Consider the following 20512-nt stretch of genomic DNA (forward strand, 5'->3'; position numbering starts at 1 on the left):
GAGACGAAATAATCACAACTTCAAATTATCAAGTTTTGAATTATCCAAGATTTACATATTTCTGTACAATATGCCAAATGTCATGTAATTAATGTAATTCATTAAGAAAGCAGAATACAGCTACATATACAGAATGCTATTTTTGTTAATAATAATAACAACAACAACAACAACAACTCTCCCATGGTCACCACCTGGTCGTGGTGGGAGAGCATAGTAATTTTACTGATCCCTAGGGCAATGCAGGCTGGAGCACAAGCTCCTGGTAGGGATACCCATGCCAGTAAGGTCTCTGGGGAGAAATGAAGCTAAGAGTGACCACACCCACATTCTGTGGAGATATTTATTATGGTAATAACCAGATCAAAGTGTGATACCGGCTCGGACGTCGCCCGGGTTAACAAGGTCCGCGTTCGTGGCGTTAGGCAGAGGCTCACGTTTGAAAAATAGGCCACAGTCTCCCTTGGTTACTGGTGGCGAAAGCAGCACTGGCCCAAGCATGGCTACTGCAATGCCCTCAACACAAGTGAGGAACCAACCCAGCATTGGTGTTTCTGTGGCAATGCATCCACAGACCACAAAGGCTGGAAAACCACGCCAACGGATGAAATGGACAGTAGAAATGAAGGAGTTTATCATCCGTACTTACTACATCATCACAAAATTCACAAACAACACATGACAACAACTACACCATAGATTCACACAACAGTATCCTCATCTCACTGTCACTGAACAAAGGGTTGTTGATCAAAAAAGAACAATTATACACAACAACCTTATTCCACAAACAACACTTGAACTTATCAAACAACAGGTTGCTGATCAAATACATCAACAGACAGAAACATCTAACATTAATGAAGATCATGTAACCTGTCAGGATAATCCAGCAACAAGCATTGATACATCAATTACCACCAACAATACTACAGACACTTCCTCATCCATCACTGATAACATAGACATGGATTTAGTTAATATGCTCTCACTTATATTTCAGGAAACATTCACTAAATATACAGGTACAGATCCCACACAAAGACCACGAATACCAAAAATCAACACGTCAAAGGAAGTAGGAAAAGCACTAAATTATGTAAACACTCACTCACTACCACACTACATTCATTCAATTTCTACACGCGCAGACATTCGTACATTAGTTTATGCTGGGGCAGTCACAGTAGTGACACATCATAAACTGAAAGTACAATCACAGACAAATACACAGAAAACACAATTCTATCACAAGCCTGCCTGGCAGAGAAGAATAGAAACACAAATAAATGACATTAGACAGCAATTAGGCAGGCTGACACAATACACTAAAAACAACATAACACTCAAATTAAGGAAACAGCTCAAAAACATTTTCAAGAAAATAAAAACACACACAAAACATGAACATCACAACACTGTAAGAAACTGAGTCTGAGCGTTATTTTTATTTTATTATATTTTGTTTGGGGCTTACGTTTATTTAGGACGAAGGTTCCCCACCACTCTCTTATTAGTAATGAAAAAAGAAGATAAACCAACTCACAAAAAAAACAAGCGCTGTAGGAAAAATCTCGCGCACTTGTGCTGCCCAGCGGAAGTAAACGGTCCGCAGGAAAAAAAATGGAAGGGGGAATCCCCACACTCACTAGCAAAGAAATACTTACTAAACTGTCATAACATCCCAGAAAATTGTGCTAAATACTTTGTAAACGGTTTATAAGCTTTTGTCGGAAAATTAAAGCTGGCAGAAAGAAACTGAATGTTAAAAACTAAGTATGTAAATAAGGGGAGTAACCCAGCTGAGTTGTGACGTCACCTCACAGCATAAAACCAGCACGTCAACCGAAGAAAGCGAGGTGATTCCTGGTCGAAGTCCAGATTGAGAATTAGGTGATCCAAGGTGTTAAAGAGGAATTCGATTTGACGATAACGAAAGGATTGAGGAAATAGATTCCTAGTATAGTGATATGACGGATAGACGTTTAGTTCGTAAGAGATTCTGTTCATAGTTCCTAATTATTTGATTTGTCGAATTTTCAAAGGGGAATTAATATTAAGTTAAGCTAAGTAGCTGAGTTTATTGTCGGGTTGACTTGTTGATTTTTGTTAATAAATTTTGTTTTGGATTATAGACAATTGTACATAGTAAATTCTATTTACTAATTAAATATATTTGAAACTTTTACTTTGACTTAATATTTGTCGTTATTCTTACTAATATTTTCGGTGCACGCATAAAAGCCCAGGCCTGGCAAACTAATCTCAAATCCACGTAAAGTACCTGTTAGGTTAACGGAAGTTTTACCGGCCGCAGTTAGTGTCGGTTTCTTAAAATACTAAAAATAGTACTTTACAACATACGCATTACAGAATACATTGATACACTAAAACAAAAACTTGCTGCCAAAGCACGTAGACTCAAACGATACAAAACACGTACACTACTAATACAACAAAATAAACTATTTACAAACAATGAAAAACTCTTTTACAGACAAATTAATAACAAAGCAAACACTGATATGCAGCACAGTGGCACATCAACAGAAGAAGAACTCACAACTTATTGATCTTCTCTTTGGTCCAGTGCTGTCACACACAATGCTGATGCAGGCTGGATCAAGGAGGAGAAAACTTGCACAACATACAAACTATGCCCTGTGCTGAAATAAACATACATGATTTCCAATACAGTGTTAACAGAACACACAACTGGAAGACACCTGCTGTAGACAACATTCACAATTTCTGGTACAAAAAGTTTACATCACTGCACCAGGAACTAGCTAAACACCTAACACACATCATCATCAATCCACAAGACATGCCAAATTTTCTTACTCAGGGCATCACCTACATGAAACCTAAAAACACAATACCACAGACCCCACACAATACAGACCAATTACATGTCTTCCAACACTACAAATTATTGACATCCTGTATCGCAAACAAAATATACAAACATATTGAAGAACACGACATTCTAACGAAACAACAAAAAGGTTGCCATAGAAATCACAGGGGATGCAAAGAACAGTTACTCACAGATTCAGTCATTATACAGCAAGCACGCAAACAACACAGAAACATATACATGGCATATATAGACTACAGAAAAGCATTCGACAGTGTTCCACACAGTTGGCTGCTACATATTCTACACATGTACAAAATACATCCATCACTCATTACATTCTTTCAAAACACTATGCAGCACTGGAGAACAACACTACATCTCAGGGTTAGTAACACTTCCATACAAACAAACCAAATTTTTATTAGGCGAGGAATTTTTCAAGGAGATTCCTTGAGTCCTCTCTGGTTCTGCCTAGCCTTGAACCCATTATCCAACATGTTAAACAACACACAATATGGCTACATATATCAGGCATGAAAAAACAACAGAGTATACACTGTCACATCTCATGTACATGGATGACATAAAACTTTATGCATCCACACAAAAACAACTTCATCAACTCCTACAAATCACACATTCATACACCAAGGACATACAAATGGAATTTGGCCTAGATAAATGCAAAACACTTCACATAAAAAAAGGTATCCTGGAGAAAGGAGATTTTGCACTTGGAAATGAAGATGTTATTGAATACATGGAAGAGGGCGAGTTCTACAAGTATTTAGGATTCCCACAGGCCAAACTAACAGAACATGCACAAATAAAGCAAAGATTAATTAAAAAATACTGAAGTAGGTTAAATGCTATTCTCAGAACACAATTAAATGCAAAACACACAGTTAAAGCAATAAACACACATGTCATCCCAGTACTCACATATTCTTTTGGAGTTATACATTGGACTCACACAGATCTTGAGCAACTCCAAAGGAAAACAAGAACAACACTTACTAAGCATAACCCATCATCATCCTAAATCTGCCTCAGAAAGATTAACCCTTCCACATAAAGATGGCAGACGTGGCCTGATTGATATAGTTAACCTTCACTACAAACAAATACAGTCACTGCGAGAGTTTTTCTACAAAAAACAAGAAACATCACAATTACATAAAGCAGTAACTCTAGCAGACTCAAATAACACACCATTAAACTTACACTCACATCATATGGACACAACACAACATATAAAAAGCATAGACACCATTAAGCAATCGTGGGCTCGAAAGGCACTCCATGGCAGGCATCCTTATGATCTGGCCCAGGATTTTGTTGACAAAACTGTGTCAAACAGCTGGTTAGCTTGGGGAGACGGAAGGATTCATGATCGCCATACAGGATCAGGTCATAAATACTAAAAACTACAGAAAACACATACTCAAAGATGCAACACTCACAAATGACACATGCAGAAAATGTCACATCATGCCAGAAACTATACAACACATCACCTCTGGTTGCAAGCTCTTGACACAGACAGATTATTTACACAGACATAATAAAGTAGCAAATATAATACACCAAGAGCTTGCAAAGGAAACACAAATTAGTAGACATCCACGAACCATACTACAAATACATTCCACAGACAGTATTGAAAACAACACACACAAAATGTACTATGACAGAGCCATAATCACAGATAAAACAATTTACCACAACAGACCAGACATCTCACTCATTGACAAACACAATAAAATCACATACATTATAGACATATCCATTCCAAACACTCACAATATACAAAATGCATGCACTGAAAAAATTAGCAAGTACACAGAACTCGTCCAGGAAATAAGGCATCTGTGGAGGATGGATAGGGTGCTTATTGTACCTGTTGTTCTCTCCTCTACAGGTGTCATAGCACACACACTACACAAAAGCCTGAGCACATTACAATTGAATAGAAACACATACACCACAATACAGAAGGCCACTATATTGAATACATGTCATATTGTGAGAAAATTCCTGAATATAGACACACACACTGATACACTTCTTTAATTTCTGTTTTGGTTACTATGCCTTGACTTTGGTCTGGCATAGTACACAGCCACCAGTGTTAACCGAGTATATCTCACTTAACCCAACATAATAATAATAATAATAATAAAACTGCAGGTAAACCAAGTGTCCGATGAGAACACAAGATAGGTTTTATAAAAAGTACGGCAGAATTATGTTTTATAAGAAGTAAAGCAGAAGAATGTAATCCAAATTACTTTTAAAGTGGCCAAAAAACTAATAAGTCACCCAAATGTGGTAACCTAGTGCCTACAAATTCTCAATCTGCTACTTGCAGCCCAATCTTGCAACTCTAAAAACCAGTTGTATTTTATAAAAGGGTAGTCCATGAGTAAGGTGACACCCAAAAATGTGTTACTGTAAAAACAAAGCCGTATTGACCAGATTAGAGTTGTTCTTGGTTTGTTGTTCTCTTATATCATGGAGGCACTTCCAATGTAACGAAGGAGTTAATATACACATATTACAGTTTGAATAGAATTTTCAATTCAAATTTTGAAGTATCCATATTTTGAACTAACCGAATTCTTTAACATGTAAATCTTTATATCCCCAGTCAGGACAAAAGTACAGTTATGACTGATGGGATTTTGAACTACTTGAGTTCAAACTAACAAGGTTTTCCTGTATTCATATAATTTGTAAAAGTATCTAAATTATATATTTAGATTTGAATTCAATAAAATATTTATTGGTAAGATTTTATTATAAAACCAATTGATATTCTATAAATTCGGCATATTTTTTTCATCATTTTAAATAATTTTACATATATAAAACATTATAAAATTGATTAATACAATTGTTTTAATAATTTTAAAACTAAAATTTTTTAAATTTAATTAAATTCGAAAAACTGAAATATTTTAAATAACAGTTAAATACTTGAGTCTAAATTAAATGAATAAAAACAAAATATCTGTTTCTAACCAATTTTATTTTCTATATGCATTTATTTTTAAGTTTAAGAACTTTTAATTTATAAAAATGATATAGAATAGTCTAAAATTAATGTAAATTTACCTGAACAAAGTAACGTAGAAACAGATTCAACAAGGTTAGCTTCATTACCAGTTGACTGAGTAACTTGTTCTACCTCTTCACTTGCAGCTGCATCTTGTACACAAAGTAATAAACCACCTAAAAGATTTTTTTTATTTTATTTAATTTTAAAATAAATAAACTAAATAAACTGAAAACATACCTAATAACATTTGTGTGTTAGTTGAATCTGATTCTACTTGTAACGCATTAATAAGCAGATTAATAAGTCTTGGCCGTAACGACTGGAAAGTTATTAAGGGTTTCTCACTGGGTTTGGACAAATCTACCAAAAATATCAACTGTTTAAAATGAATTTTAATTTAAGGAAAAATTTACATTTATTATCTTATGTAATGGAATGAAACAATGATAATTTCAAAAAATAAAGTATATTTTCACCTTTTATTGGAAGATTGTGGAAATGTAATGGAAGAGGAAGCATTGACAAAAGCAAATGAATTGATGCTTGGCGAAGGTCAGACTGGGGAATGTTTGGATGTGATCTACAGATTATTATGAACACAATTTTCTATAAATAATTATAATAAAAATAAAATAACACAATGCAATTATATCTACAGAGTGCCCCCAATGAAACTGTTGCACTTGTTAGATAAGGATTGTATCAACCCTAAATGAACAAGCCAATTGTTAAATGATATGAGAGATGCATTAATCATCTACATATGCAAATATTATTGTTGATGCAGAACTGATTATGTTATGAAAACAAAGCAAAATATAAAGCAATGCTAGGTTTTTAACTGAAAGGTCTGAAAACCAAGGATATTTTGAAGTAGTTGTCATGTCTGGGACTAAATTGGAAACTTATCCAGAGACCTATGAAGTAGAACAGGAAAATCTAACCTGCTTCTCAACAAGGAAAACTCAGATCTGTATGGATGCTGGAAGTGATTAAGCACATAAGAGAATGGCTCAGACAAAATCTGGCATAGTCAAGAGAAAGACTGGCAGGTGAACTCAGGATCAGTAAATCATCAATACATCAAATCCCTCTGAGTGATCTATACTTCCATGCTTACATGAAACAAAAAGTTCATGGCCTGACAGAGAAGCAGGAGATGGCTAGGATGGAGAGATGCATGAAGTTAATTTCCCAGCACACAAAATCATTAATTATTTTTTCTGATGAAAAAATATTCCAGTTGCAAAACACATTCAACGGCCAGAATGACTGCATCTATACAGAGTCAGTAAAAGATGTTCCTAAAAACAAGAAACAGGTTTGGCACTTTCAGAACATATCCTAGATCATGATCCTGGCTGGAGAAAATTATGCCAGAGTTAATCATGCTAAATGAATGGTCCACTTTATCCCTAGACATTAACCCATTGGACTATTGTATTTGGAGATTATGCTGGGGACAGAGTCAACATCAGGAATGTCCATACCATCAAGGATTTTATGGCCCATTTGACATATATTTGGGACAAGATTCCAATGGATATCATTTGTGCCAAGTTTAACACTTTTATTCTGAAGATGAAAAAGGTTGTGCAGGTGAAAGAACGACCACAAAAGCACTATTTATAATATTTTTTTTTTTGGAATTTAAACTATTATTCTAAGTCATGTAAAAAAATAAAAATTTAAAAATAAAAAATTGTTTGTATTTTATTGCTTAAGACAAGTGTGACAGTTTCATTGGGAGCACTCTGTAAAATTTATTTTCATTAAAATATAAACTCAACAACAGAATCTTTCAAAAAATTAATTCAAATTAGTACTCATTCAGACATGAAAGTATATTAATAGACTTCACTTGATAAGATAAATTATAGTCAACAAATAAAATATTATGAAGCTAATTTAAACTATGAAGTAAAAAATCTAATAAATTATTTTTTTATACAGCTTTTTATACAGCTATAGATTATGAAAATGTTTTCTTAGCACAAAAGCACTATTTATAATATTTTCATACAGAAAAATAGTTATATTAATACTTATAATATTTAATCAGTGAATATTTCTAGATTAATCATAATTCAAGCTTAATTATCCATGAAATCCTCTCGTTAACCTTTTGTACAATGTGACCTTGTACTCAGGACAGTATTTTTTTTTTCCCATATGTACACCACTGATTCCAACTGCATGCGATCATCCTGAAGGAAAGGCATATTTTTGAAGCAATAAGTACACTAAACAATACAGGAGTAAAAATCATTTTGGTTTTGAAAAACAGTTGCTTTTTTTCAGAAGAAATACATATAACTTGTCCTCATTATGTATTATGCCTGCTTGTGTTATGGTGTATGGTGTGGAAAAGATGTTTCATTTTTTCCTGCTAGTTTTATCTTTCTTTCCTTACTTTTGTTAGTAAACATTAAGAATTTTTAAAATATTTATTTTTGAACAACAAACATTTATTTTGTATTATAAATAATTGATAGATTATAAATTAAAAGTGTTACATTATGTTTGTGTTTTTATATTTTTTACTACAGGAAAAGTTTGGTTCATTGATTTGTACAACTTTTACGCTTTTAACTGCAAGTATGATATTTTTATAGATTCATCTGACTACAAGATATGCCTTGCATTCTTCAATACTATTCAGAAGGGGAGAAGTGAAATGCAAAACCTACTGTACAAGACGAAAGTGAAAGCAACCTAACTGCAGAAAAAATTTTAGTAAATGATCATAAAAGTGAATCTCAATGTCTGGTTCAAATAGTGCTTAGAGTAGTAATATGTTATATTATTTCCCCCCTATTTTCCTTATTAATTTGTATTGTTTTTTGTGTATATATTATTTTTTTCAAATAAATAATTATAACATATGATAATGAAGAAAAACAATGGTAAATATTATTTAATCTGGAAGCAAAAACTGTCCGTCTCCATGATGGGTTGCACCTGTTTGTTTTAAAAATACAGACTGCACCTGACAGAAGATTAAATTTGACTTTTGTAGAATTTTACAGTATAAAAAGTTACATTAAAAAAAATTAAATATTGACAATTTTTAAAATCATATTTTTAATTGTTGAGTAAGTAACATATAAACTGTAGAATCATGAAGTTTTTATCTGCTAACTAATTTATAAGCTTCAAATTTGATGTTCTTGTTCATTTTTGTTATACAGGGTGACTGAGAGTTTTGCAATACAGGAATACTATAAGGCCTGAAACAAAATATTTTTTATTTATGTTCAAAGTATTCTCCTCTGGCCAAAATGCACTTATGTAATCACTCCTTCCAAAGATCAAAAGTATGGCACCACTCGTTTTCTTCAATGCTATCAAAATACTGTTATGAAAGCTTCGATTTCATCCTCTATGTTAAATTTGCAACCTCTCAAATGTTTTTTGAGATTAAAAAATAGCCAGAAGTCACACATTGCCAAATCTGGTAATTAAGGTGGTTGTTCAATGATTCTGATAGTTATTTTGCTTGAAGGAAATCAACAGTCTGTTGGCAGTGTGCAACAAAGCATTATCATGATGCAAAAATTAGACCTCAAATTTTCAGTGATTCCAAAATTCTAGAAAGAGAAACTGTAGTGTACTAATTAGCTATTACTGTCTTCTGCTTAGTTGCTTTCACCAAGTCAGTACTACAGAAAAAAAAACAGCAAACATGACTTTTTTATTGCCTTTTCATGCCTGTTGAAATTGGTCATCTTTATGAATTCAGATTTGGCTTTCTTGATGTGTGGAACAGTCATAAAACAGTATGCATGTCTCATCACCTGTGACCATCTTGGAAATAATCTATTGTCCACCTTGGTTCAACATTTCCAGAGTTTTCTTAGAGATCCTGACATGCTCTGATTTTGGAAAATCTGTCAACTGATGAGGTATTCATCGCGACACACTACTTTTTTTAAACTGTAACTCCTTATACAGAATGTCTGCAATTATAGGGGCTCCAATCTGTAGTCTTTCCTGTATCATTTCATAGTACATCTTTGGTCTTCTGCAATCATACGTTGGACAGAAATTACATTTTCAGGAGTCACTGCTGTTTGTGGTCATCCTTCATATCGTGGAAGGAAGTACAACCCCTCTGAAATTCTTTGTACCACCTAAACACAGTAGTAAAGGATGGAGCATCATTCCCAAAAGCAAATTTCAATCACTCATAACAGTCTTTGTCATTCAGTCCAAAACAAAAATTATAGAAAAATGTGGCACCTTTTCCATTTGTCGGGTAAGATGCCTAGCGGAGTCACATGTTCTAGCGTGTCCGATAGGGATCGGCAGTAGCTCACAATGGAAACTTTAGAACCTTAACTACATCACACATTATTTGTTTTTCACAATTTTTAATAAATTCTATTTTAACTTTTAGTTTTAAAATGATTCTAGAAACATTTGCAACAAAAACTTCGTTCTTATCTTGCTTCTATTCTTCTCGGATGTAGAAAATGAGGTAATGGTAGCCAACTACAGCTGTCCACACTCAATAGTGGCCCAACGATTCATCATACAAACACATGACAATATCTGATGTCACCGTTTGAAAATATCAAAAAGTAGGCATCTTCCCCCGCTTACCATCTTTCCCTGAATCACTCTATAAGTTGCAGTCAAAACCAGTTTTAATTAGGATGCATTTTAACTAGTTAAAACTAGTTTGTACTGGATGTCTTTGTCAAAACTCGTTTTGTATAGTTAAAACTAGTTTTAACTCAAATTCATTTTTGACTAGCAGTTAATTCTAGTTTTAACTAGACAAAACGGGTTTTAACAAAGACATCCAGTATAAACTAGTTTCAACTAGTTAAAACGCATAAGAAAAAAAAAAAAAAAAAAAAAAAAAAAATCGCACGAAAGTTTACGAGTGGCTATAAAAAATAGTTTTCGCAACACAATTAAAAAAATATTATTTTTATGCGGTCAATAGGGACCGCATAAAAAAAGTCTCACATAGAAAATAACTCAAAACCGTACGAAATAGAATTTATTGACAACAGATGTCAGCACTTGACTGCATCATCTCGTCTTAAGTCTGTTTTACATATTTTTGTCCAGGTGGTGTTTTGTTGACTTAAAAAATAAATTATTTCATTTTTCGCATATTCATGCAATAATATTACTATAATAAGTTCATTTATGCTATAATAAGTTCATTTATGCTATAATAAGTTTATTTAGCTATAATAAGTCAACGTGAGACATGACAAATCGCACGAGACTAGTCGCCAACTATACCGCACAAAAAAAAAATCACATAAAAAAAATCACACAAATAAAAATTCACACAAAAAAAGACCACATAAAAACAGGTTTGACTGTATATACTATTTGAATAGTAATAAAGTTTAAGTGTAAGCATCTAATAGTTAATGTTACAGATTTTTAAATGAATACAATCATTTTATTTTTCAAACAGAGGATGTGGTAACATTTCTTTGAATTTCATATAAATTGTTTGATCATTAAAAGTTTCAATAAGTAACAAAATTCATTGATTTCTTATAATATTGATTTTGTATAATTTACTTAAATATCAAAGATAAAAATTTTAAATACTAATTGAAAAAAATCTTTATACATATATATACTCAGAAAAAAATTTAATATGAAAAGTGGCAGCATCAAATAAAAATAGTAATTTTTTTTTAATATATCACACAAATAATCACATTACATCATAACTTAACAGTTGAAAAGTTTTCAATGTTTAAAGTATTTTTTCATTTTATTTAATTTAATATCAACATTTTTCAAAATTTTAATCTTTTAAAAGTATTTAAAGTTTAACTCACTTAATTTTCAATTCTCTTTCAGGAAGAACTAATTCTAATGCACGAAGAAGATGAGGAACCAAAACCATGACACCATCCAAATCTTGACGCAACAGATCACAAGAATTTAATAAAATACTAGAAAGAATCAATCCACGAGCCTAAATATAAAAACTTCTTTTAATAATTTAAAAAATTCAAAAAAGGCTTTAAGTTTATTTAACTTGATACAATGAATTGATTAATAAAATCTTATACCATATAGAATTAATCATAAATTCTTGAATTAATAATAAAGTTCATTTTATATTATCTACATTCCTAGAACAGAATAGAACATTTTCTTATATAATATACAGGGTGATTCAAAAGTCACAGAAATTTTAAAAAATTAATAACTCAAAATCTATTTACAGTAATATGATGTGTTTTCACAGAAATGCTTAAAAAGAAGCAGGATTTTTTTGTGTAATAAAAATTTTAGGACCAAAATAGTTACATTTCTTGCCATAGATGGCACTGTATGAAACTGAAAGCATTTGTAAATTTGTTACAATAAGAATAAAAAATAAAAATGTTCTTATAGTAAGCTCTAGTAACAACTACACAAATTATATAATCTCATCAAATACCGTCTATGGCAAGAAATGTAACTATTTTGGTACTAAAATTTTTTTCTTTCTTTCTTGCGCAGACACAATACAGCGACAGTTAATTTAAACACTGGGCAAATTTTCATCCTTTATTAGGTTGGACCTTCCGCATGTCAGGTGGATGTGATTAACTAAAATTTTTATTACACCTAAAAAAATCCCACTTCTTTCTAAGCATTTCTGTGACTTTTGAATCACCCTGTATAATTACTTTTTTAAATGTAAGAAAACCTTTTGATTTTAAAAGTATATGCAACAGCATAATGCATTTAAAATCATTTAACAATTTAAAAATGAATTCTTATTTTTAAATTGTTAAAAATATTGTTTAAATTGTTTGTTATACAAGTTTTGCAAATATAACTACTAACTAATTTAAATATTACAAGAAAAACACTTGTGATGATAATTTAATGTTAATGTAATATTGCATGTATTGAATATGCATGTCTATTCTATTGTCAAATAAAATGCCACAATGCAATTTGTCGAATAATTTTGTGTATTGTATTTAATAACATAATTTATACTATTTGCAATTTATACTAAACCTAAAACCTATTTAATGTTAAAATACTGAAAAATATTTATGCAATTGTCAGAATAAGATTTTAGATTAAATATAATATATATCTTTTTTTGATTAAGAAAGTAAATTTAAATATTTTATAAGTAATTATGCCCTTACTTCACCATCCATAAGACCATATTGTACAGCTAAATAAAATCTAGCCAAATAAACAGGCAAAATTTCTTCTCCAGTACGTTTAGCACAAAACAAACGGCATAATGCACCAACAGCTTCGGCTTGTCCTGCCTCAAAATTTTCTATATTTAAAGTGAATGGCACATCTGGTGATGCTCCTTCTGGTCGAGAATTAATCACAAGAGAATTATGCCGTCGACGAATACCATCGACTTCTAATATAAATAAAAGAATATGTACTTATAATCAGATAAATAATAAATGTCATAAATGATATAGAAAGTATTTTTCTTTTCTCATATATGTAATACTAAAAAATAAAATAAAAAATAAAAATGCTTAATATACCTTCTACTAAATAAATTAATCATTCTAGTTAAATCATTAACAAACATCTTTTATAGAAAAAGGATACAAATATATATGATAAAATACAAAAAACTTTTATAACTGATAAACAATTTTTTGTAAATATTTGTTTTACAACAAAATACACAATTATAAACTAAAAAATTTTCAATATGCTTGATATTACATCAAATAGTGCACCACTGGTTATATTAGTTAAAAAAACTATGCTGTCATTTGACACTATTAAAAGTTTTCTTTGTTCTACCTTTAGTTTTTCATCACATGAAATCAAGCACTATCAATGTCTACATTATTTAAACAGTTGATTTAAAGCAGGAATATAGTGTTATGTAAGTTCATTCTCATTAATTTTTGTGTCAAATAAAAAAATTAAAAAGATCCAAATTAAATAAAATTGTATAATAACCTGTTAAATCTATGATCAGTATACTAAGATTTATTATGCTAGTTATCATTTTTTGGTACTTTTGTTTTCAAATCCGTCTCCATATAATTTTTTAATCATCTAATATCTGTATTATAAATCTTAATGTAATGTAGCTTTTTTTAAAAAACAAAGAAAACCTGTATTAATTACTATATCAATATAGTGGAGTTTCAGAAACTTGACTCAATAACTGGACATTCTGTAAAATTCATCGTGTCGTCCAAAAAAAGAGAAATACATGTAATTAATTTTTACCTCTATAACTTGACACTAGGATCAAATAAGTTATTGTCCTTTACTGGCAATACCTGATAATAGCATTAATTCTACATATTAACAAAGAATATAACTTTTTAGACACTTTTACAAGGTGTCACAGCAAAATGCCACAATGCAAATGTCACTAACTGAAAAGTATCTTCTGAATAGCTGATATTTTTTAAATTAAAATTTAACTACAAATACAAATAGTCATTATTATAGTCAAATATAAATAGTCATTATTGGTATGTAGTTAATACATGTAGAAATTTTCACATATAATACCTTTACAAAAATTTTGCTATTTAGACTAGCATCATTGTTATGCTGTAAAACTCATCATTTTCAGTAACTTGTCACTACCTCAGTCCACATTAAGTCAAGTTTGTGGACTCCACTGTATTAATGTATTACATTTTTTAAATACATCATTTATTATATTCAAATTTTTTGAAGCATTCTCCTACTTCAATAGCTTCTACATAGTTACCTAACACATTTATACAACCTCTTAATAATTTAAGAAGAACATTTTTAGAATTTTCTGAAATAAATGCATTAATCTCATCAAGTTATATAATTTTTTGATAAAAATTTATCTTCTGCAATTTTTAATATTAATGATAAAACTTTATTTGATTTATTTGTATACTACCTAAATCCAATTTCTTTAAAATAAAATAAATTATTAGCTCTTAATAATCAAAATCATAGTTTTCAAAACATAATTAAAATAATTATATATGTACAATGGGTATACTATAACCCCATGGTGGCCACATTGTGGCATGCAATCTACATGCAGCTCTTCTATACTTTTACTGTGTTTTCTGTGTACTTATACAAATTGTTTTTATGAATTCAAGACATACTAATTATACCCATGAAATATTTTGTAAGTTTCCTGACTACCAAGTAGTGTGACATTCACATAGATTGTAAGCAGATTGTAAGCAAAACTTGAAACTTCAACAGGCAACTGAAAGCCAAGGGTATGTTTGTATGAATCAAATTTTAAACAGCAAGTTCCAACTACAAACTTATAAACATTGTAACAAAAACAGTAAGTAATGAAACATTAATATGTATTTAGATAAAAGAAATGAATTTATAATAAACCTATTTTTTCAAAGTTTATTTAGCTATCCTTTCTTATGTACTGTACCTACCCAAACCTACACATTCTTAACCTAACATAACAGTGATATCATATTTACTATAGAACAGTAATAACTATAGTATTTCAACCATATATAATGTAAAATACTGCAAATAGCGAATGCAGTTCTCACTTATATATAGGCCTTATATGGCTCCTACTTTGGCAAGGTTTGGCCACCCCTGCTATAATCTTTACATAAAGCTAAACTATATCAATATATTTCTAACCATACAATTTATAAATTACAATTTTATGCTAATTATTGTAATTTTGATTTTAATACAAAATCTGTTTCAATTGTTTTCATTATAACATAATATTTATAGCAAACTGTTCACAGCATTTTAGAAGGCCTTTAATAGTTCACTATATGTATTATAAGGAGTCGAAATCAATCGTTATTTTATGTTTTGAGCATTATTTTTAGTTATTACTATTTTCTTTTTGGGTACATTTTATTATGTTTTAAAGGATAAAACTCCCAAAACCCCAAAAATAACAAATTCAAAATTAAAAACGTACATTCACTTGCATACATGACTGATCTTGTAATGCTGTAAATAGGACTGTGCGGCATTACACTTTGTAAGCCAGATAAAGATGACACACCAGTTCAACCAAGATGTTTATCTTCTGAAAGCAAACTTGAGAATACAAGTATCAAAGGCAATCGATCTACTTTTGGACTGAATTGTCTGGCAGTACTTTGGTGATGATTAAGTGCTTAACTCATAAAAGAAGTGTATTGTTTGTTTTTTTAGTTGATACTGGTGGAGGTTAAATTAGTTGTACTGTACATCCTGAGTTGAAAAAAAAATTTTCTTATAGATTATTTGTTTTGTTTATCTTGTATGTAATTGATTTTGATTTGTTGTTTGAATATTTGAAATAATATTTATTACTACTAACTTCTTGTTCATAGTTCTTGTTGTTTACATATTATAGTTCAACTTAATAAATATTAATGTGGATTGTTTTGCTTACATATGCGTCGTATTCAATTTTTTTTGTTAAGTCACAGGAATTAACTCACTGTGATCCAAGTCCAGGCCTGGTAGTTGATTGAATCCTAATTTTGTGTAACACCACTTCTTTGAACTCAGTTTTGATTGTGCAGTACATTACAATATGTAGTCATCATTACAAATTTTTGACTTCTTAATTATATTTGTCACCCACTAGTTGATAAAATGTTATCTTCAAGATGTGTGTTGTTAAATATTTTCAGAAATATTCTAACAATGCACATCTTGAATAATTTTACATTTTTAATGTGATAAAACCACTTGATAAATTAACAAATACATATTAAATACAAAGCATAATTCTTAAAAAATATTTTAAATAATAAACTATAAATTTAAATAAATAAAAGAAAACTCAAAGTTCTTGTTAAATCAAAACTAAGAATTTATTACAAATGGTTTCAGCCTACTGTTTGGCCAGCTTCAGCTAATGGTGAAGCTTGTCGTTGGACGAAATTAGTTGAAACTAGCTAAACAGTAGGCTGAAAATGTACATAATAAATTTTTATTTTCGGCTTCCTTAACAAGAAGTTCCTTTTATTTAAATGTAAGTTTAGTGAATTTCAAAAATAAACTTATATAATTTTTCTTCATTCATCCACATTTTAAAAAATTAACAATAAATAGAGTATATTTGACATAACACTATTTAATTAATTTAAATTTTTCACATAATTCTCTACAAAACTTACGATCAGAATCAGAACAACATGATGCTAATTCAGTACCAATAAGAGATGCTTCAAAGAGCCAGGCACCGAAAAGATGAAGAATAGAGTTGCATTTTGGTCTCGAAGGTGATGGTAAAGGACGAAGTGGCGGAGGAAGTGGGGCAGTGGGTGTAGCAATAGGTGATTGACTGACTGATGGAGGTTGTGCATCTTGATGAGAAGTTGATATATTAGTGGAACTTCCTTTAGAACCTGTCAAACCAGCAATTAATCCGCTTCGCTGCACACCAGCTAAAATATACCCAATAGTTTTCAAAAGTTGTCTTTCATTTTCTATTAAAATTTCATTGCAAAATTATTTTAAATAAAATAACCTTTAGCAGATGCAGCAACTAAACTTTTTGTAATACTTCTTCTGTTATGAGGGGGAGTTGCAGATGTATTAGTTTGTGTTGTACTGGTTTGAACCTTTTGATTTTGACAGCTGTCATCAGCTTCATTATAATGTACTTGAGCCATTCCTAAATATAATTCAATTTAGAAACTTAACATAATTGATTTAAAATTGATATAACGTATTTACTCGCATATAAGATGAGGTTTTTATTAATTTTTCACTGCTTCAAAAACCTAGGTCATCCAATGCGCGTGAACAAAGGATTCTTTTCATTTTTGTATAATTTTTGTAAACTGTGTATACGCATATTTTACCAATTCTCACCTTCTGGTGTTTAAAAACAAAAGTATTTTATCTGGGTCATTTGAATCGTTCTTGTGTATTGTCAGGACTAAAGATGAATAGCAATAGGAAAAGCAAACTTTTGAATTGAATTCCAAAATTACACAAGAGCCCAATATAAGTTTTAATTCATTCCCATATGAAAACAGATGATTATTTAGAAATCAGAATTCAAAGAAACTCATAAGTGTAATCGACGAAGAGTGAATTCAACTGTTAAGAATTGGTAAAAAATGTTCCCGATTGTCCAGCTTTACATGAACAAATTATGTTGTCGATTTTACAGATTTTTGCGGGACAATGTGTGCATTTACATACATTTGATATTTTACTTGTGATTAAATGAAACAAAATTAGAATTGTATTAATAAATCTAATTTTCTTTATTTTGATCTTTAAAGTCACACCTCGTCCTATATACAAGATTGTCTTATATTCGAGTAAATACGGTATTTAATGCTTATTATAGTTTCTTAATAATCATTATGTAGCAAATTACAAACTTTTTCTTAAAAATAATAATGCATCACATAGCAATGTAAACTCTTCTAGACAAATGACTTTTTTTTTATTTTTCAACAACAGAAATACTCCACTTCTTAATTGCAAATGTGAACTAATTTTTATGATTTAAATTTTATTTATGTGAAGAGATCAATAAAATAAAATACCAAATAAAGAAAAATTAGTTAGTATAAAACAAAATTAAAAGTCATAAAGTACTTTTAAACAGAAAAATGGTCAACAAACTAAATCCTTTTCATCTTTTTTTTTTTTTTGCTGTATTATAAGTACCATAATTCATAAAATTTCAAATAAAAGAGAAATTATCAAATGAAAATTTCAAATTCCGAAATTTACATCCATTATTTTCTTTAAATGCCAAAGTTTATATTTATTTCTATAAAGTTATATTCACGCTTGCATATATATCGATTTAATATTAAATTGAATATCATTCTAGTTTCAAAATGAAAACTTACCTAAAAATGCATCAACCAGTGTTGCAATGCCTTTCATTGCTTTTAAAAATATATGAGGTAAATTATTAAGACATGGATGATAAGAATTATCCATCAAAATTTTATTATTGTAACAGTGAAATTTAGGCATTTTACTAATTACTTCGGGTCGACACAGGTCTACAGGATTTCCTAAAGTATGCAAAAATCTAAACCATGCTTGAGCAACACATTCATTTGTCATATCTGAAGGGATCAAAATTTTATCCTCTTTGGCTGATAAATAAAACAGAAAAATTAAAATAGTTATCTCTAAAACAAAGAGAGTGTTTATCAAAAATAATTACCAAAATATTTACTTACGTATTTTGACTTCTGAAAAATTTATACCATACATAAAATTCAAAACATGTACAGTAAGTACCAAATTTACTCTATTCCATTGATCTATTAAAGGAATACGATGGTGCCAACTACAACATAATTCTCGAAAAGTTTTCCATAATGGAGGAGTTGGAAAACATCGACGACAAGCTAATAACCAAACTTCAAATAATACACCCAATATTCTTTCGCATAACTGACTACCAATATCATCTGAAATAAACAAATTAAAATATTATATAACTGGCATGAATTATACATTTATAATAATACAAGTCTACAGACAAATTTATTGATAAATGTTTGTAAATTACATGATTTTTTTTTTGTAATTTTTAATGGAGATTTTAGAAATTTTATCCATTTTTCCAATCATATCAGGTTTTCTGAAAGTGAATAAATGTGTATGCCATTATTCACATATGTTGTTTTATTGAAATCAAACATATTAATATGTCTTAAAAACTTTTTCACAATATCTTATTATGATCAACTTTCCCAATGTAGTATTATTTATGTGAATTTTAAAATTGGCAATTTCTTTATGTATGTGACACTCCAGCTTTGACTTCTGTCGATATTATGGAAAAGTTTAACTTTACAATGAAAGATTACACCTCTTTTTTATTATCAGTATGTGACAATCACTCGTCATAAAATATTCAATGTCAGACAAATGCCCTTTGTTTGGTATGATTCCTGAATGTTCCATCAGTTCAGAATCTGTTAGGCCTGGAGGGGCAATAAATCTGGCAGGGGAACAGGAGGGGTATAAAGGGTCAAAGGGCCGAAGGAACCTCTCTCTTTCTTTTCCGTCTGGAGATCTGGACAGACCAACGAAGTGATCGGCTGCATAAGAGAATCGGAGAATGGAACCGTCGGAGAATAAGGAACCCGAGACGAGCTTCTGAGACACCTGTCCATTACTTGATTGTATTTGGTAAATATAATGTAAATAATTTTCCCGGATCGGGATAAAAATAATTGTTACGAAAATCAGAGCAGTAACTGTAACATATATTGTATGATGTAAGAAATAATTTAACTTTTAAATTTATTCTTTTCTTATAAAATACACATATAAATTAGTTTTTTTTTTATTTACAGAACAGTATATATAAAATTTTAAACTTTGTCACTTTAAACACAATTAAAACAATGCTTAACCCTTTCCATGCTGGCGATCTACAGCAAATAATTGAGTGGAATTCGTCAGGCGGCGCATTTTTTGCAGTTTTTGGATAATTTTTAAATCGCGATATTTTGCTTTAAAATCGCACTATGTTTAATATATTTTTGCATTTGATTAAGAACATATTACAGTTTACGATTGTTTAATTTTTAGTTTAATAGAAATTTAAAATAATATTAAAATTTGAAGCTTACGAACAAAAGAAAAAAATAATTAATTTACAGAAAATCGCTAAA

At 30.2% G+C, this 20512-nt stretch overlaps 1 protein-coding gene across 2 annotated transcripts in view; it reads right to left on the reverse strand.

Moving 5' to 3' along the window:
* Positions 1-20512, reverse strand: part of LOC136983666 (ral GTPase-activating protein subunit beta) — a 50065-nt gene that overhangs the window by 21314 nt on the left and 8239 nt on the right. For both annotated transcript variants that reach the window (XM_067280474.1, XM_067280473.1), the window contains exons 4-12: positions 19064-19297; positions 18722-18976; positions 17374-17520; positions 17021-17290; positions 13064-13296; positions 11744-11883; positions 6401-6504; positions 6162-6284; positions 5981-6097 (exon numbers count right to left, since the gene is read on the reverse strand). In XM_067280474.1, coding sequence (XP_067136575.1) covers positions 5981-6097; positions 6162-6284; positions 6401-6504; positions 11744-11883; positions 13064-13296; positions 17021-17290; positions 17374-17520; positions 18722-18976; positions 19064-19297 — 1623 coding nt within the window. The remainder of the gene's footprint in view (positions 1-5980; positions 6098-6161; positions 6285-6400; positions 6505-11743; positions 11884-13063; positions 13297-17020; positions 17291-17373; positions 17521-18721; positions 18977-19063; positions 19298-20512) is intronic.

This window comes from Centruroides vittatus, unplaced genomic scaffold (assembly GCF_030686945.1).
Source record: "Centruroides vittatus isolate TY-2023 unplaced genomic scaffold, ASM3068694v2 contig_884, whole genome shotgun sequence".
Lineage (NCBI taxonomy): Eukaryota > Metazoa > Arthropoda > Arachnida > Scorpiones > Buthidae > Centruroides > Centruroides vittatus.